Source organism: Natator depressus, chromosome 12 (genome assembly GCF_965152275.1).
Source record: "Natator depressus isolate rNatDep1 chromosome 12, rNatDep2.hap1, whole genome shotgun sequence".
Taxonomy (NCBI): domain Eukaryota; kingdom Metazoa; phylum Chordata; order Testudines; family Cheloniidae; genus Natator; species Natator depressus.
Genome location: NC_134245.1, coordinates 38,631,325 through 38,651,505, shown reverse-complemented (window position 1 = coordinate 38,651,505; position 20,181 = coordinate 38,631,325). Strand labels below are relative to the sequence as shown.

The window sequence follows — 20,181 nt, the reverse complement described above, 5'->3', positions numbered from 1 at the left end:
CACCCAAGGTAAATTACCTACAATAGTTTTTATACAATACAAAGGACAGTAAAGATACATATTAACAGGAAAAAGCCTCTTTTTCCCCTTTTAAAACTAAAAACATTTTTTTTTTTGCAGGACAGACGCAAAGTACTCTATTTGTTCATATCACATCAGTGCATTACTTCACCTCCTTGACTTGGGAGTATTTCAATAGTATTTAAGTATCTTCCATGTCCTCATTTGCACCTGAGATTTCTTTCTGGTTCAAAGTTCAGTTGTATACCTGCTCGATAACATGACATAACCTTTTTAACACTACGGAGTACCAGCATACAGGATGTTATAAAACGTTTTATTTTCCTGCTTTGATTTCTTTTACAGGTCACTGCTACTTCCTATCTGTTCCCTTTTATTTTTAAATCAAGGAAGTCTGTATTCACATTACAAAATAAAAATAGCACCAGTAACTGCATAGTAAAAAGCTGATACCTATATAGCTACTAAGTCAATACAGTAAGATAGTTTAGAAGTTATACCATTACGGTCACTTGGACAGTACTATTCTGGTCTGGTAACTTGGGACAGTTTTATCCGTGGAACAAAAAAAGTTTGTCACAAATGTCAGGGTGCAGTTCGCTAGCGTTATTCTCATTTTTCATGCATTTACATAATCTACAGTGGTCAAATAATGGCACCAATGTTTGAAACACTCTAATAGGCCCACGCAGCAAGCAAGCTAGTTCATTATTTTCTTGGCAATGGAGAAACAAATTCTTAGGAATGGCTGTCAAAAAAGGTGGCATTTGATTCTTAATTTAATTTTTTTTTTAATTTATCGTATCGTAGGCCAGTTCCCAATTGAGTGAATTGTACAGGATTATTTGTGCAAAATCTTTAAAAAAATTGCTTTCTACAGTGTACTGCACCTTCTGAATAAGACGTCCATGGAATGAAGTTCATCTCTTCAAGTACTTTGTACAAAGATAACACAGAAGCAGTCTCAAAAGGGTCTGAGATTTGCAAGTATCCTTATAACCTCAGCACTTCTGCAATAAAGCAATTGCTCTTGACGATTCAGTCTGCCCAAAGCGATTACAATTTCAGTTCATGAAAATCATCAGCAACATCAAAGTTCTAGCATTTGCATGATAAATCAGGTGAATTAAAGTAGATTAGTAGACACAAAGCAAACTATTTCACAGGGGCTGCAGTGCAAGTTCATTTAAACTAGACAGAAAAATCACGCTACACAAACGAATTTAATGCTTTGATAATTTTTCCCTTGCAAACCCCATGAAAGCAGCTGAGGATCACCATAAGTCACTTTCATAAATTACTCTGAAGTATCTCTTCTTAAAGGAATTTTAAAGCTCGTTAATTTCTGTCCAAACAGTTGGCTTAGGAGATTGTTCTGGGATTCGGCTGTCCTGTAATTGTGAGAGTCAGCAGGTTTAGCACCTTGGACAGCTCTGTGCCTGTTTAAAGAGCTGTGTAGGGACGTGGCGGGGCCTTTGGCGAGGAGATGGTGAAAGGTTTTCCCCAGGATGTCTTTCTTACGTTTCAGGTCTCCATTGGAATGACGGTTCGTCACCTTCTTCTGATTGTAGGTGTCCAGTGCCATCTTTTTCAGCTGGTTGCCAACTCCTGACATTCTGGGCCTGGGGATCAGTTTGTTGCAGTGCGTTTCCCTCCTCCCGGGGGAAAGGGCAGAAGCCTCGTTGTTAGTCCATTCGGCTCTTTTGAGCTCTCCAGCCCCGTCACTCCTCCCAGGGCCCGGTGTTCGGGCTTTCTTCTTCTTCCCATCTCCCTCAATGTTCTCCCTGGAGGCCGAGCTGCCTTTGTGACTCGAAGACTTGTGCTCTTTTCGCTTCTTTGGGTGCAGCTTGCCAGGCCCGTTCAGAGCTGGCTTGTCCAAGGATTTACCTGGATCCGAGTGGCTGTGTTTCACAGGGTTGGCCACTCCTTCAGCTTTGAGTTGACTTAAGGGTTTGTTTTGATTGCATCCTATTTCTCTGACACTGGCATTGGCATTGCTGTCTTTGACACAGACACCTGTCTCAGGCATGGCTTTTTCTTTTAGTGAGCAGGGTTTCTGGATCTCCTCTGTGCTGCCCAGATTACCAGTTGCAGCGGAGGCAGCTTCGCCATTCACTTGAGTGCCTGTGGTTTTCTTCTGAGGGGCTGAATCTTTGGCAGCCCTGTTTAGAACAGGTGATGCTGTCTTGTCCTTCAGAGGCAGAGAGGGGTAGGTGGACTCTGAATAATTGGGCTTGGATGCAATTTCCCTAGGGGCTATGTCATCTACATTCAGGCTGCTCCACAACGTTTTATGAGTGTCCTTGGCCTGTGGAGCTTCTACTTTTGGTGCAGGAATTTCTGGGATTTTCTTAGCTAGTTTGAGGCAAGGGATCTCGTCGACAGGCTCTTCTCGTGAACTGGGACTGTCCAATAGCCCCACCATAGGTTCTCTTTGATTGCCCAGGGTTGGCTTTTCTGCATGCCCATGTTTCTCAGTGAGATGAGGTGGAGATAGCTTTCCATCCATTGCCTGGTTATGAGCTAGACTAGAAAGGTCCATACGAAATTCAGAAGAGTCCAGGAAAGGAAGAGGCTTCCCATCAAAGGCTCCTTTGTGTAGTTCTTCGATGGAAAACGTCGTGGTGTAACTGAGCTCTGGATCACCCACGACAGCCTGGGGCAGAGAGGGAGACAGGCAAGGGGGCGGCGGGAGGGTATCGAACTGAGATTTTTCCATTTTAGCCAGGAGGTCTGAGAAGTCACCCACGAGGTCTTCCGTTTTCACAGAGGTTTGGGGCAAAGTTGCTCCACGATCACCACCTGTTGCAGGGCAGGACTCACTGGGAGGTGGTGAAGGCACATCAGCTAGCTGTAGATCATTACTATGGTCAAGGTGCACAGGTGAGTTGCGTGGATCCAAGTTGCCATGGTGTGTGATCTTCCTTTTCTTGCGTGGTGGCATGTCCTCCCTTGGACAGTTTTCCTCTTTGATTTTCTCATTGCCACCCTTGGAGGAGATGCCGGGCCTCATGACCCCTCTGAATTTGAAAGTCTTGTTGCTTCCTGCCAGGTGCTTCTCCATATGCCTGTCATACTGTTCTTTCTTAGAGAAGGTGTAGTTGCACATGCTGCATATGAATGACTTTTTGATGACGTGCATGACGTCCGCGCAGAGCTCACACGCATACAGCGTGGTGTGCTTGATCTCTGGTTCCTCCGCTATCCCATGATCTTGACTCAGGTGGCTTCGAAGCTCTTTGGTTTCTGGGTAGAACATCGGGCACTTGTGGCACAAGTAAATCTTCTGCAAGCTGTGCACCACTAAGTGGCGCTGGAGCTTGAAGGGCTTGGGAAATTGTTTTCCACAGTGATGGCAATCTCTGGAAGGATCCTTGCAGTCCGGATGCATGGGGACAGCTTTTTGAGTGCTTTCACCTTTTGGCGTATTGTCTGGAGATGGACTGGCAGACCCTTTGGAAGAGCTGGAGGCGGAGGAAGCTGGTTTAATTCTGATACTGCCTTCCAAGGCATCTTTAGTTACCTTTGCCTCTTGGTCTGGGGGTGGCTCTTTTGGGCTCTTGTTCTCTTTGCTGGCAAGGTGTTTGCTGGTAGAATCCACCAGCTTGGATGACTTGTTTGGTTTCCGATACATGATGGTGTGTAGGAAGTGAGTGACCGCAGCGTTGTCCTCGCTGAAGCAGGTGGGCAGACCCATCGCTGATTTCTGAGCCTGACCTTTCCGAGCAAACTGCGTGGCGTGCTCTCTAAGATGCTCATTGTACATCCAGACATCGGAAATCTCCTTCAGGCACATTCCACAGGCCCACAGGCCAGCTTTGTTTTTTGCATGCTTCTCTTTTAAATGGTCCCTCAATTGCTCCCTTGAGCTGAATTTGCGCTGGACACACATATAGCAGGTAGGTGGAGGGGAAGGGTTATGGGTGAGTTTGTGAAAGTCCAGCTCCCCTAAGGTAAGAAACCACTGGAAACACACTTTGCATTTGTATTGTTTATCCTTAGTCTTGATGTTCATATCATTGCGATTTTTGCCTGGTTTCCCATCTTCTAGCTTATTTTTGCTGTGTTTGCTAGGCTGGCTCGGTTTCTGCTTGAAACTCACCATGCTTTCATCCAAATGGCCAGGATTATCTTTGCAAGGGCTAAAAAAGCACATGTCCTGCATCTTGAACTTTGCATTCAACATCTCCATGTCAATCGTATGAAACTCAGGTGAGCCTCGGTCCTCATTTATCTTGCTGTTGAAGGGTTCCTCTTCCAGCTCTGGGGGTTCTGGGCTAGTTTCTGCTATTGAATGTTCATTTGCAAGCTCCACAGGGGACTTGAACAGTATTTCATCAGCAGGAACATTTTCTGCCTCCTTTTCAAGACTTCCCCAGATGTTCAAGTCCGGAATGTTTTCCATCTGGTTGTTTTGGCATAGGAAGGTTAACATGTTATCATCCTCCAGGTCAATGACCTCCTTCCTTTGGCTGTTTCTCTCATAATCTGGCTGCAGCGCAATATTTGTGGAAGCGTTGGAGCTGGCATCACACCCCTTTGGCTTACTGCTGTGACACATGTTTAGCATCAAGGCATCGTCAATGGAGATGGTTTCATATTCACAAGGATCATCCCTGGTGACACAGAAAGAGCTGGTTTCACTGAGGTCTGAAGCCAGCCGGATGGGAAAGAAGTCTATGGCACCCACTGGCCCGACATTTGCATCAGTGACAGGTTTGGGTTTCTTGGTTCGTTTCCCATACACGCGTGTGCACTTCCTCCGGGTGAACTGGTTGTCCCTTGGAAACAGCTGTGAGAATGTGATGTCATCATCAAATAAACCCCGCAGGTCCGGCTCAGTTGCATCATCAGTGCAGGACTCCTTGCTCTGTAGCAACTCTCCCTTTCCCCAGGGCTTTGAATCTGCAGAACAAGGGCTGTCATCAGAAGCATTTTCCAACATGCCTTTAGTGGGATCCTTGCTCGCCATTTCAGATTCACAGGTTTCTAAAGACAGATCTGCTCTGGCAGGACTCAAGGGATGCCTGAAGGCACTACTATGATTCCCAGGATGGCTCTTTCCCAAGGAATTCTCACATTCCTTCACATTTGTGCCACCACCATCATCCTGCTGTTCTTTGCATACCTTGCTCAACCCCTTCTCCACTTGCTTCATGAACCCACTTGCCCATTTCTCTTTGGCCTGTGCCTTTTCTCCTTGACTTGCATCTTCCATCTGCTTTTGACAGCTCACGGGGACCTTTAGTGATTCCTGTCTGCCTGTCTCCTTGGAAGAGACTACCCAATCACCCACTTCATCGGAATGCTTAACTATGCAAGGTGACTGTTTTGCTGTGTGAGACTGCTGGGGTGAGCATGGCCTGTCTTGTTCCTCTGCTGAGATGCAACTGCTTGGCTCAGCCAGGTCTTCAATCACATTTAACAGACTGGAGTTGATTCTACTGGAAACAACATTGGAAGGACCATCAATAGCATTCTTCTCCAGGTCAGACAATTCATTGACTTCACTTTCATTGGGAAACATCTTTACTTTCCTTCTTCTTGCTTTTCTACTTAGTTTCTTCTCTAAATTTCTACTTAACCCCCCAGGATCTTTGCTTTGGCTTCTTCTACCTTTTCCCTGTTTATCTGGTTGCTTTCTAGGACAGGGCTTTTCTGTCACTGATTCATCCAATCCCCCTGTCTCTGAGCTATGCGATTTTGTCTTTGTTTCTTTACTCAGAATATCTGTGTGATGACGTTCATGGCACACTTCAAACGATATGACACTGAGGTCACTGAGCACCCGACTAACTACTTCTTGCATTTGTGCATTGGGCTCCTTCTCTTGATCCACACAGGTTTTCTTGGAGACGTGTCCAACTGCGCTGGTTGGCATTTGTGTGTTATTCATTCTCTCTTTGGCAGTGGTCTTTATGCTTTTCCGAGAGACTTTCTTGGACATTTTAGATGTTTTCTCCAGCAGATTCAAACTGAACTTTGAAGTTTTGCTTGGCAGCAACGTGCCGTCGTTTTTCGTCCTATGCTTTACAGCTTTGTGCCTGGTCAGCCCTGGTTTGGATCTAAAAGATGCTGAACAAATATCACAAGTGACTTGGAGGCCATTTTGTTTCTTTTCTTTCAGGTGCCCGTTTCTGGATGCATTTGGGATATTTTTAAACATGCCACTCTCCTCTTCTTGCTCCATGTTATTTACGGTACAACTGCCACCTCCTCCAGGACTCTCAGCCCCATGGCTTTCCGAGTCATCTCCTTTTGAATTATTTTCTCTATTAGCCACATTTTTGGAGGGGTCACTAGGTCTCGTCTCCGGCACATCTGTAAACTGGTGGCCCTTTTGATCAACAGGGCCAGAGTCTGCTGTCCTTCCAAAGGCAATACTTACAACTGTTGGGATCTGTTGAATGACAAAGCTATTGCACGAGGACTCTGGCTCCTTTTGATGTTTATTTCCGTTATAATGGCACTTTTTAAGCTCCTTTTCTTGATTTAAGTTTACCTCTCCGTCTCTTTCTCCAATTGGTGAAAGATTAGTGGGCTGCGTTGAGTAATCTTTGGTTTCTGGTGTGGGCTGACAAGCATGGATGCTCTGCAGAGGCATTGACTGAGAATTAATAATCATGTCTGTGGTGGTGCATGTCTTGCTTCCTTTATAAAGAGGGCATAACAGCTCAGCAAAAGTGCTTTCTGGCGGCCCATCATCAGTGTCTTTTTGATCCAGAGGTGGCACGCAGGGAAGAATGCAGTCATTCATTTGCAATTTCTGGGGGCTTTCCATCTCCAAAGCAGAAGCTGCCAACTCACCGGGGCATTGTGGAACATGAGGTTTTGCTGGTCCTTCTTTTTCAGACTGCCCAAAATTATTTAGAATGTCTTTGGCAAGACAATGACGAATGTTTCCAATAGCATCCAAAGGTGCGGGAGCAGTGTTGTTGCATTGCGGAGGAGTGGGTGGAAAGACATGTGTGTCTTTCCATTTTCCTTGCTCTAAAGGATTTTGTGTGGGACAGCAAACTAGATTTTTCTCCAAATCAGAGTTGAACCTTTTTACAATAAATGTACTTGACTGAGTCTCTGTGTTAAGCACAGGGGCAGTGTATCTATCCTCTTCTGAGAGCTGCACACTGAAGTCAGAGAACTCTACATTTTCATTATTACTGTTCTGCAAATATTTGTGTCGAGAAAAGCTAGTCTGCAAAGGCAAACTGGCCAGAGAGTCCTCTTTAGAGCGACAAGCATCAAGGGCCTGCTTTTTCTTTCCACTGCCCTCTTCAGGAAGCTGAGCATTTACTGAATAGATGTTAGTTTCATGCAACAAATTATATTCCTGGTGAAGATCTTCAGAAGGATTCAAAGAGCTAGCAGGACCCAAAGACACACTGCAAGGAAGCTGTGTCTCATGTCCTACGTGGTTGTTGGTTGACCCTATGCGTTTGTTTTTTATGGTGCATGACAACTGAATATGATGACTAGCTCTATCAGACCAAGCATTACATTCAACAGTGTTTACTTTTAGTGTCTCTGTCAGTGCATTGCCTAATGTTTCTTTCTCAAACAAACTATGGCTTAAATAGGATTCTCTGTGGTTTTTAAATGCCAAGGTTGCTTTGTTTTTATCTTGCTCCTGCTCCTCCACAATCTGATCAGCTTTCTTTACCTGCCCTAGCAATGGGGTTACCATTGCGCTGCCGCATGGTGAGAGGTTATTATGCTCTTGTGATACACCATCTGCACAGATATTAATGTCACTCGGCTCTGAACATTCATCTGCTAAGTGCTGCAGCTCTGTTACATTATTGTGCAGCTTGTGGTTCGCAAATGTGGATTGCTCTGCAGTGTAGGTGTCTGTTTCGTTGAACGATTCCAGCTGTTCACCTGCCTCTGGAAAAACTCCAGTTGCTTCTGATGTGGTAGCCATGCTCTCTGCCTCTCCTCCCATGGGCTCGTTCCCCTCTACAGATGCATGATGACATGCTGAATTCTCACCTTCCAAGCTGCCCAGGCCTTCCTCTTCCTGCTCAGACTGGAGATTGGCATTTGAAGGTTGGTGGTTGGCAGAGAGCAGTATTGGGAAGCATGGCACCATCAGCTCTTCTTCATTATTCTTGACTGTCCGGGCAACAAACATTTGGAGCTGCTGTAATGGGTTTGCGGTAGTTTCTTGGGAGGCTAGCACCTTTTCTGTACCACAACCAGTCTCTTTGGACACACTCAGTATATCGAATAATAAAGCTTTCCGGTTGCTAGCCTTGTGAAAGGGCCCTGGGGTTTGGTAGACTGCAGGATCCTTACTTTCTTCGGTCTCTTCCAATAAAACAGGTTCATTGTCATCACCTTCGAAGTGCACTGAGCATTTTAGCACTTTTGGTGACTCGGCTTTGTCTAAAGGTCTTTCTTCTGAGTCCATGTCATTTTTGGCATGAGAAGACAAAGCGAGATCCAAGGTGGGGACCCGATCTTCCCGAAACCCAAATTCACATTTCAGATTTGGAACGTGGCTGCTGAAAGATTCCAGCTCTGGAGGATCATCAAAGGTTTTATCCGTTTTCCCTGGCTCGGAAAACCCCTCAGCTCCGTGTTTACTTGGCAGGGACGGAAAAATATCATGTGTATTTAGTTCAGCTGCCTCTAGAGTTTTAGGGAACAAGGAATCAGTAACAATGGCAGGGCTTTTTATCATATGGTTTGTGTAGATTGGAGCCTCTAATTTGTCTGGCATGCATGAATCAGGGATAACCCGGGTAGGTTCATTCTCCATCTCTCTGGAGTCACTTTCCTTGGAAGTTTCAGCATCCTTCAGAGCTTCTGGGAACTGATCGCAGGCCTCTTTGGAACAGAAATGATCTATAGAGATTGAATCTTCAGCAGCTGGTGTACACACGTTTGATTCTAAAGAATTAAACTCCGCTGGGCAGGGCCAAGAATCCTGGTGGTTCTTATAGTTGCCATCTATGTTGGGAACTGTAGGCTTCTCATTCACTAAACTTTGGCCCACACAGACTTTTGTGGGAAGAAGGTTTGTATTCCCAAGAGCATCTGTCAAGAACAAACCCTTTTCATTCCCTGTCTCTTGATCCGTGTGTATAGGCGAAAACTGGTCAGTTGCTTTTCTCAGCTGTGTGCTGATGTGTTGCTCAGATTTCTGATGGACGTCGGATGCCTCACTATTTAATTTGCTGGTTTGCAGCTGACTTTCCAGTTCTGTAACTAATCGCTTGATCTCCAGTTCATCATCTGATATATTGTTAATAAAAGCTACATTATAATCTCCAATCCTGTCTGACAAAGGTAAAGACATTTGATTGGGTGTTATGGCTCCCTCATCTGGGAATTTCTTAGCTAATGGCTTTTCCACCGAAAGGGTATGAAACTGACCAATGTCTTCTGACAAAATTGGAGACACTTCCTCCATTAGATCCCAGTCCTTCTCTTGAAGAAACGGAGGATACTGCTGCTCAAACGGCATGGCTTTGCTGGGTGGATTGCATCCAAATGGGACAAAAGTGTCCTTACTTGTGGCGACGCTGTCGTATAATGGATTATCAAACTCAGCTCCGGGAAGTTCCCCGAACATTGAAGAGGAGTCAAAGCTAAGAGGGGAAGACACTTTGGTCTGATGATTTTCTGATGCAAAGGGGGTGAAATCAGAGTGCTTCTGCTCAAATGAACTGGTGCTAATGTCACCCTGGCATAAGTACATATCGTCAATGTGCGAGGCCCCCACGGCTGGGGGCTTTGAGAAAAGGTGAGGATCGTAGCGACTGGACAGGTCTTTGTGGTCGTAAAGTGTGTCGTCAGTGCTCACATAGGTATCTGGTCCTTTGATGGCTAGCATCATTCCAACAGGATCCCCATTGTAACAGCCGACTGGAGCAGCATAATCTTTCTGGTCATCGCAAAGTCCATGTTCCTTTAAGTACTTGAGTCCAGCAGGTGAATAGGTAGCACTCACATGTCCAGGGCTGGCATCAGTACCAATGTGAGAGGGAGGAATTAACTCTTCTGTATGGTAAGCAAGGGTGTCCTCATTATAAGCAGCAAACGGATGTCTTTGACTGGTCATTGTCAAATCAGTGGAATCTCGAGCGTCTGGCATAGGTCTTGCTATCTCAGCTGCATGGCTAATGGCTCCTTTCTGCTTTTCTGCGTCCTCCTTACAGTAAAGTCTGGCGGGACTCTTGTTGAAGGCGTCTTTGCTGTGATGTTCTTTTTCTTTGCTTTCTGGTGAGCTTTCCTTGTTCCTATAACCTGCCGGAGAAATGTGTGACCTATCGCTGTGATGTGTCGTGGAGCCAGTCCGCAAAAATTTGGCTGACCCAAACCTCCTTGTCCCTCTGGAAAAGCCCGCTTTGGTTTTATTGCTCGTCTTTAGAGACTCTTTGTCAAGAAGGCTCAGCGGGTTCCTTGGAAGTCGTGTGACGTGCTCAGAATTCTCTGGGTATCCTCTGTTCTGGACACTTTCCTTCTCATTGTCGGAGTCGGCCCTTTCAGTGCTTGGGGGGCTAGCGCCGGTTTCACTGGACAGGCTAGTGCTGTGACTGCTGCCGGTGGACGATCGGCTGCTTCGCCTTCGGATTCTGGCTGCAACGCCATCGTTCTTTATTGCTTCATTGCTTGGGGCCCGCCTGTGCTCCTGACCATCTCTCTTCTGGCTGTAGGGCCAGGCTGGCTCTCTCTCTTTGGCCCTCTCACCTCTCCCTGAGCGCCTCCTGCTGAAGCTGTGCTTGGCCCTCCCATTCAACGCTGACCCCGGCTTCTTTCTGCCATGCAGTGTGGCATTCGCCACCCCTTCAGCATCCGAATCCGAAATGTACTCGTACTCGCCGAATTTACTGTCCTGGGCTGCAGGCAGCCGCCTCTCGGCGGCTCTGGAGCCTGGCGCGTTCTTCTCGCTCTTCGCATGCAGCTTGTGCAGCTTGTTTTTCTGCTGCACGATTTTATGAATGAGCTCCTTGCTCCACGTGCTGCTCCTAGGCTTCCGCTTTTTCACATCCTTCATCGAGTACCGCAGCAGCTTGGGGTTCTTACTGGCAGGGCCTGGGGTGGTACCACTGGGCCTGATTTCGCTCTTCAGATAAGCATCTTCACTAAGGCTTCTGGGCTGGTTTTTATCAGAGTCGGGTTTGGTTATAGTCACTGGAGTAAGAGAGCCGCCATCACCCTTCCTCCCCGCCTTCAGCTTGGTATTCTTGTCAGGCTGTGCTTTATCAGTCGTCACCCGATTTGCAGCCTTGCTCTGTGCCAGCTCCATGACGCTGGATTTCTCCAGCCTCTTGTTCCCCCGGTCTGTGAACTTGCCTGCCAGTCTCCTCTTAGGAACATGCTGCGTCCCCGACACTCTGCTCTGAGCCTGCTCTCCGCTGGGATGATCCTCTTCGTAGTAACAGACGGCTTTTGACTGACTCGTCGGCTTCTCGTCCTTCCCCGCGTGCTTCAGTTTGTTCGCCGAGGCTGGGCCATCCTTCACCTTGTGCGGCACCCCGTGGCCTGTGCCCTTCACCGACGGGAGTTCCTCATCAGCAAACACATCTATGAAGCTACTGTCAATCTCGGGGTTATCGGACTGATACTCCAGCCCATTCAGCGCTTCCGTGATCAGACTGTCCAGCTTGGCATCATCGATTCCTAAGTCGGAAGCAGTAAGTGGCAAGGAATTTGTGGTTAGCCCATTAAATATATGGCCTTTCAGTGGGTCCTCCTTTGCCTCCCCTCTGCCTTCCCCATCTAACAGGAAACTGACAGGCTTGTTTATTGCAAGCAGGTGCGAATGGGTGTCGGGAGAAAGCGATGGCCCTGGCCTGGCTTGGGAGTGTTTCGTGGACTCTGGGGGGAGCTGCTTCCTGGCCTCAGCCCCCCTGGGAGCATCTCTCATCTCGCCCTGGAAAGCCGCGTGCGAGCCACAGAACTGGCGGTGCTCCAGGAAGGAGGAGAGGTTGCTGTAATTCTGGTCACACTGTTTGCAGGTCAGCAGCACGTCCAGCTGGTCCAGGCTTGCGCTGCTCAGCGAGTTCGCCAGCAGGTGATGGGAGGAGTAAGGTGGGGGAGGCGGCTCCCCCTCGAAGGCATCCAGGCAGCCCTTGCCCATGTCGACCTCTGGCTTGTGGAACTGGGTCTCCGGGAGGCATTTGAGAAGGTGCTCGTCCTTTGGGGCATCCAGGGGGAAGTGGAAGGGCTTGATGGAGTCTGGCGGGTGGTAGTGGAGTGAGCTGGAGTTCAGGATGTCCGAGGGGTGGCAGGGATGGGGAAAGAGGGGTGCCGGGGTAAGTGCGGCAGGCAGCTGGCTGTCTTCGAAGCTGTGGGTGACCGGGCTGCTGGACATAGGCGAGAGAGAAGAACACGTGCTGTTGCAGGTGGGGTTGGGGACAGGCGACGGGAGCGGAGACTCACCCGGTGAAGCCGCCACTAATGCCGACGGCGGCAGAGCCAACGGCGGATTGGGAGGGCTCCTGGAGCTGGCTGGCGGCACCGTTTGGTTTATGCCGAAGAAGAGGGGTTTGCTCCGGGAGTCGCATGCGGGAGACCCGGTGTCCTTCCCACCTTCAAAGGAGAAAGCGTTCGTTGAGCCACAGCTCTGCCGGGTGGGGTCCCTCCTTTGCACCACGAGACCCTCCCCTGCCAGGAGCTTTTGGCTGTGATACCTGGGGGTGCCTTTCTGCAGACTGCTGCCCCCTTTCCATTGTGAGGTGCCCAGGGGGAATGGGAACTTCTGGCTGGTGAGCTGCCTGGATAGCTCTATCCTGTTCTGGCTGGGCACTGCGGAGGTGAGGTGGATTTGCTGCCAAGGCATCCGGGAGTTTTTCTGCACGTGCTGCCTCTGCTCAGGGCTGGACTGGCACTCGAATGAGAACTGACTTCCAAGAGGGTTTGAATAAGGTGCTGAAGTCTGGTCCGCAGGAGAGAACGCCTTATGGGCTCCGTCCCAGGCTTGCAAGAGCCGGGGGTGGGCTTGAGGTGTACTGGGCATGGTTTTCTCAAAAGGCACCGATCCTGGGCTTACGCCACTCGCCGGGGAACCGCAATAAACTTTGTTCTGAAAGTGCACTTGGGGTAGAGAGTTCTGTGGCATATTCCTTCGAAGAGAGCTACCTTGGGTCAGTATCCTTTGACTAGGTCCATTGTCTTTCAGTGAAGGCTGCCCCTTACTCACTGGCTTTGGCATACTAGTCGCATGTAAACTAGGTGGGAAAACGGATTGGTTTTCTTGGAAAGTGCTTGGAGTTTGGTCGATAGCACCAGAAGAAGAGAGAGCACCATTGAGCTCACCGGAATGCTCATTCCTTCCTTTGTAGCAAGGCAGAGGGGACTGCTGCTGGACCCCTGGGGCCGGCGAACGAAGGAACGGAGCTGGCTGAGAAGACAGGCCATATGTCCTTCCCTCTGGGGCTACGGTTTCGTAGGAGCCGTTGCTCAGAGCCTCCTCTTGCCAGTCCCTGGAGGAAGAATGAAAGCCGAAAGCACCATGAATCACCTGGTTAGTTGCCAGTGAAACATCCATATAATCTTGGCTGGTAGTGTCATTACGGAAAGGATCCTTTGCTACGTCATGCAGCGGCTGGAAGGGGTATTGGAATGGCAAGGAGCCCAGACAGTGCGTGCTGGCTTTGCCGCTTTCAGGGAAGGGGCATGGTTTCTGAACAGAAATACCATAGCTAGCACCCAGGAAGCTTTTGTCCGGTGAAGGCCAAGACTTATTCCCATTTGCCTGGAACTCTAAATAGTGTAACTGCCCGTTAGTGCCAGGGTTTTTGTGGGGGAGGCCAGCCGATGGCTGTCCTTTCCCGCTGTGGTTCTGGCGTGCGGCGGCTGGCGTGTGTGAGGTATAGTTGCCGGAGGTAAGGCTAGAGGAGACCTCCGGGAAGCACTGGTTGAAGCTCAGGTCCTCTTGCTCGAGCTCTGCCTCCCTCTCGGGGATGCTGGGCACGTGGAATCGGTAGCTTCCCGAGCTGGGTCCTCGGCTGACTTCTGGCTTCTTGGGCGGGGTGACCTTCTGCTGGGGGTAGGCGATGCCAATGGTGGGGTTGGACCGAGAGTTGCTAATGGTGAGCCTGTAGAGCTGGTGGTGACTGCGCTCCCCTTTCCCAGCGCGCCTGCTCTTATCCCGCACTCGGCTCTTCCCCGTGGGAGACTGTGGGCTCCCCTTGACGCTGCCCCATGGGCCATCGCTGGAAAACTTGGGCTTGTTGTGAAGGGACTTGAAGTCGATCTTGCCCGCTTGCTGCGGCCTGATCACAGCTTCCCGTTGGCTGTGGGGCTCTTTGTCCTTGACGCTGGGGAAGTGGGACCCGCTCTCGGTCCCGTTGTGCAAACACAGCTCTGAGGTGTCCAGGGAGCTGCCGTTAAACTCCCCCGCTCCTTTCCTACTGAAATGTTCAAAGGCAAAGTCTTTGTCTTGATCTTTGGAGCTGGACTCAGTATCACTGACGGCATAAACAAACTGGGTCTCTCCTGTCATGATACCGAGGGGCAGGGCTAGAAGGCTATCGTTTCCCTTACATCTGTGGGATTAGATCCTTCCTTCACGAGCATGGTCTCTCGTCGTTAGGCGGCTAGGATGAGGCTTGGTTAAATAGGCAGTGGTACCCCGCTCCCACATCTATCCTGGTTACTAGGCAGGTCTTGCTTGTAAAGAGCACCTGGGATTCGCCTCATGCTTCCGGATGGGACCTACAATAGAGAAAAACCCCAATGAGTCTTACGGGGACAAAGGACATGGCCACGTCTAACAGCATGGAGCAAGAGGAAGCCACAGCTCAGCTGGGGGTCTGGATTCTCCTGTCCCACACCCCACGGAGTCAGCTACACCTTGGCACAGAGTGAGCGTTGAACGCTACTATCCTGATTTGTCAGTGTTTGACCCCCGCCCCCTGAACAGATGTGAATAATGGCACAAGGATGGATCAGGCCCCTCGGGGAGTGTGTTTCACATGTATCTTTCCAGGGCAGTTTTTGGGCAGCCTGACTTCTAGCTAACCGGAGAGGGAAGACGTTTCTATGACAGAAGAAAGCAGTTTGGCTCCTTTCCCTGTCACCAGCTGGGAGCAGAGTGATCAGAACATGGGCCTGGACAAGAACCTCACAAATGATTTCAGAGAAATTCCTCTGACAGGCTTCTCTCCCCAATTGCAAAAGCCCCTCAAACATCCAGCTTTGCAGGGCATGTTAGAAGCATTTTTGGCAAAGCATGCTAAGGGAGGCATTTTTTTCTTCCCTTGGAAGCTATTTCTGTGTGCTTATTAGCACCGTAAGCAGAAAAAGATGAGAGAAGAACTCCACCTATGGATGACTGGCCATGACGGGCAGGGGCAGGCTCTGTCCTTTGGCATTCCTTTGAGTGATGTCCTGGAAAAAGAGAACCCACCTTTCTCTATGCCCGTCCCACCCCCTTCTCTCCAGTGCTACCCCAGCCTTTGAGACAGGAGCTTTGGGTTCCCCTAAGGGCGGTGATCATATCACGGGGGGAGCCACCTCTGCTCCCCATGGGCGGTGCGTGACTCCTCCATTTGGGGAGGCTGGGTGTGCCTGGACTGTGGCCCCGCCCCGAGGCCTGCCCCCACTTGGCCCCTCCCCCCACCTGCCCCCTCTTCACCCCCTCCCCGAGGCCCCCATGCGGACGGAGCAGTGATGGGAAGAGGCGGAGTGAGGGCAGGGCCTCGGCGTGGAGCAGAGATGAGGCCACAGCCCGGACGCCCTTTTGGCAGGCCGGCTGTTTGGGGAGGCTTAGCCTCCCCTGGCCTCTTATACCTGCTGCCCACGCTGCTCCCCCCGTCTCAGCTCTTTAGTTCAGTGCTCCCCAGACTAGCTAGATCAGTGCATTGACACTTACTATAACGGAGCTGAGAGGGACCATTTCAAAAAAATTAACACAAGAACCCCACTGAATGACCATGGTTTCTGGCTTCTGCTAAGGTGAGAACCATTTAATGATAACAGGATGCACTACATTACAGGGCCATTTCTTCTAAAGCATCCGGAAAACACTTTACCAACTGTATGTTGTGCTTTATACCAAAATTGTTTCACCCACCATGGACTAGATCAGTGTTTCTCAACGACTGGTCCGCGGACCGGTGCCGATCCCCGAGATCTCCCTGACACAGTTCAGGAAGGCAGCAAGCTGGTCCCTGGCATCAAAATGGTCAGGAAATGCTAGACTAGAGGATCGTGAGGGTCCCTTCTGGGCTTAAAGTCTATCAGTCTATGAAATGCAGCCACTTGTGGGGTAGAACACAATAGTTCAACAGCACACAGCAACACTTAACAGCAAAGGACATGAAGGAAAGAATGCTGGAACCCACTGAAGCTGCAGGCAGAAATGAGGCAGTTGAAATTTGGCCACCCTTTATCACCCCTGCTCTTGCAAAAAGCCCCCTGGAATTTTTAATGACCCCAAGTAACATCTCGTAGGAAAAATGATCCCTCCCGCAGCACAGTGTCCCCTAGCATCACGCTGAGGCACTGAGTTCAGTACTGACTCCGAGCGAAACACACTCGAAGCAGCACCCCCAGCTTTACCCCGGCGCTCTCCCATGCAAGCACTGGCCAGCTCTGTCCTTGCTTAGCTTAGGAGAGCTAGTGAGGCTGGTACGCAATGTTACAAGGGAGAAAAAATCTCTTATCGCCGGTCAAGTCAAAATAAACCTCTAGAATGAAGCGTTCTGTGTCACAATGACCAACATGCCCAGGGCTCTGCTTCACCTGCTGGAGAAATCTCTAGGAAAGCAAGGGAGGTTAGCAAGGCTCTGGGGGTGTCGATTACCATCTCAGGCAAACTATGGTCTTGATAATTCCTTCCGGAGTCCAAACACTGCTTTCGGTGACTCACTGGTCGGCAGATTTCTGGAGCGCTTTACCTCAGGGCTTTATTCACTCTTCTGATATCACACTGACGCGGCGGTAGTGCCTAGCGACCACAGCCAGACTAATGCCCCCCATGACCTGCAGGCACTGGCTCAGTCCGAAGGTGCAATTTAAGGCCTGTCTGCAGTGGAGCTTGAGGTGTAATTTCCAGCTCCCGGAGACATACCTGTACTAGCTCTGGTTGAATTAGCGTGCTAAAAATAGCAGGATAGCCATGATGGCACAAGTGGTGGGCGGGGCTAGCCATCCCATGTACGCCTGCAGACCCAGGCTTTGAGGTTCACTGCCATGGGTCTCTGCTCACTATCAAGATGTACCCTTAAACAGTCCTCCCAACAGTTGGGAATCCCCGCACATTCAGTGCAGAAGGAATTCAGTTGCTGCAGTGGCTCCCCCACCCACGAGCGCTTCAATTAGGAAAGGAGGTTCCCAATCAGCAAGACTGAACCTCTGAAACTGACTGAATAATACAAGCCACGTGGCCTGAGTTAGCCCCATGTCAATCCAGAGCAACTCCCCTACTTCACACCTCGTGTCCTGGGTTACACCTGTCTGGAGTGGGTGTGCCACGCTGCCACCCTGGTGAGCGGAGGATTGTGATTGGTGGCATGTTCCATGCTCTGTGTTTGGCTGCACAAAGTCCAAGGTGGGAGGGAAGCAAGCCTGCAATTCTGCATTTGCACTGCTGCGGCTGACAGAATCACTTGCTCCATGGGTAAAAAGGGTGCATTTTCCAATCAATTTAGCTCAGTGCAATTAGCGTAACATGGTTAAAAAACACCCATTTGGGCAGTGTCCACACACACCTTTACAAAGGTGTTTACTGCCTCAAGTGAGCTGGAATTCACTTGAGATAAAGAGCTATAGAGAAGACAAGCCCAAGTTAAGTGAACTCAATTGTAAAACACACGTATTTACTCCAGAGGCAGGATCCTGGGAATCTTGGCCCAAATCTTCAAAAGAGGGTGCATGTGGGTTTGAAAATTTGGGAGACACCTGGACAGACAAATACAGGAGATGTATTTATGAGAACTAGGTAACTAAATAAAGTTATGTCCCTCAGGCCTAGGAAACCACAACGCGACGTTACTGTCTGTCACAGCACAGCCAGCATGAGTATCACCAAAAGATGTGGTCAGAGATTTTGGATAAGGTGGCAGATAAAAAAACAATCCCACAACCAGGAAACATGTGTCTGGGGCCACCACAGATGGCACAGAGGGCATCTCCCCATGCTCAGGGGACAAAGGCCATGAAGTTATGATACATGCTGAGCAAAGATACGACGACTTCGGTCTGATGAAGATGGCTGAAGCAGGGCAGCCCTTTGCTCTCAGAACAAGGACCAGGTATGAGATTGCTCTGAAGGGACAAGCACCTGATTAGAGCCGGATCCATTTCGGAATAGAGGATTTGCCAAGCCAGATCAGAGCTCTGGACCAGCCAGGCCAGTATCCTGTCCCTAGCAGTCGCCAATTCCTGATGCCAGAGGAAGGCAAAAAACCCAGAACAAAGCAAAACACCCACTGAACTGAAAAACCAGCACCAAGACTCTCTTAAGGCCAGGTCTACACTACAGACTTCTCCATGTCACTCGGGGGCATGAAGAGCCTCAGGCTATGTCTGTACTAGGAGTGCTTTACAGGGATGGGAATACCAGCATACTACACTTACAGTCCCATGACATTCTCTTTATTTTTTATATTTTTCCACTGCAGGAGGAAGGAATTTGTGTTACTTCATTTTATCCTGCCCCTGGGGGGTGCAGAGTGAGCCCACCCTGCACTCACCCCACGGCAGTAGCTCCTGTCCCATGGGTCTGGGCCCAGCTCCCGATTCTGGGTGTTGAGACCTGGTGCACAGGGACACAGCACTGCTCCAGTTTGGCGTGGCCACTCCTCTGACAGGACAACGGAGGGGCAGCCAGATCAAATCTGAGTGAACAGCGCTGTGGCTCTGTGCACCAGGTCACAAAGCCAGAATGGGGAGACAGGAGCAGTGTCAGATGCCACTGTGGGGTGAGTGTCTCATTTTATGTTATTTTATGCATTCTTTTGAGTTTTATTTAGAGTTATTTCAGATTTGCAAAAAACACGGGGCTCTCATTGTACTGGCAAAGCACCTCTTGTGAGGACACAGCTACACTGGTGGGACCTGGATTGTAAAACCACACACCATGAGCCCACTGCATCTGCACAAGGGGATTCTGCTGGCACAGCTATGTCGCTCAGGACGATACCTCATCACACCCCTGGCTGACAAGCTATGTGGGCTGAAGCTTGTAGCATAGACCTGGCCTTGGTCACGTGGTGAGCGGAGCACAAGGCAGCGAGCGTTTGTGATATGGACCTGGGGCCCATATCAGTCTTCACTCCTTTCTCCTGCAGACTGTATGCTCTGTGCAGCAGGGATTGCATCTGGAAAGAGCCTATACTGTTTAAATAATATATAACACTAAAGATCACTGATCGATTTTGAGTGGCAAGGCCCGTTATATTTGCCAGGGAGAACAGCGAATTAGGCTACTTTGGATTCCCAAAGGCTTTGAACTGAAGGTTGCAGTTTTACCCCTTTTATATTTTTTTATTTATATTTTTTGAAGGGGTTCCATTTGTTTCCTTTGTCTCCTTTAGCCTGCAATCAAGTTGCAGTGGGGGAGATTTAGGTTGGATATTAGGAAAAACTTTTTCACTGGAGGGTGGTGAAACACTGGAATGCGTTACCTAGGGCGGTGGTGGAATCTCCTTCCTTAGAAGTTTTTAAGGTCAGGCTTGACAAAGCCCTGACTCGGATGATTTAGTTGGGGATCAGTCCTGCTTTGAGCAGGGGGTTGGACTATATGACCTCCTGAGGTCCCTTCCAACCCTGATATTCTATGATTCTATCCCACCTCCCTTGCCCGCCCAGATTTGATTCACCCGGCCTCCCAAATGGTCTCTTGGAAAGGGACCCCAGAATGAATCCAACTACATTTCAAGTGTTTGTTTGCAGTGGAAGGGGCGTGACGTATGAGTAAAGCTTTTTCCCAGAATGACCAGCCAATCAACCCACCAACTAGCCAACTGGCAACATGTAGAGGTTCACATCAGCATCTTTCATGTCTACATGCAATTACATCAACCAGCCAGAAGAGGGCTTCTGTCTCCATGGCAGCCTTGCCACGGTTCCAGGAATGTCTTCTGATTTGAGTGTAACTCGGTAAACATTTCATTCTGAGTTACTCTGAGTTTCCAGGTTTTTTTTGACTCTTATAGGCCCTTTCATCCTGCTGCCCATCCTTCAGACTTGGGGACAGAATGA

At 49.3% G+C, this 20,181-nt stretch overlaps 1 protein-coding gene across 2 annotated transcripts in view; it reads right to left on the bottom strand.

Annotated features, from left to right (window-relative positions):
- Positions 1–1,229: 1,229 nt before the first annotated feature.
- The window catches only part of ZNF469 (zinc finger protein 469), a 117,651-nt gene continuing 98,699 nt past the window's right edge, over positions 1,230–20,181 (bottom strand). For both annotated transcript variants that reach the window (XM_074968889.1, XM_074968890.1), the window contains one exon: positions 1,230–14,688. In XM_074968889.1, coding sequence (XP_074824990.1) covers positions 1,319–14,476 — 13,158 coding nt within the window. In that variant the 5' untranslated portion in view covers positions 14,477–14,688 and the 3' untranslated portion in view covers positions 1,230–1,318. The remainder of the gene's footprint in view (positions 14,689–20,181) is intronic.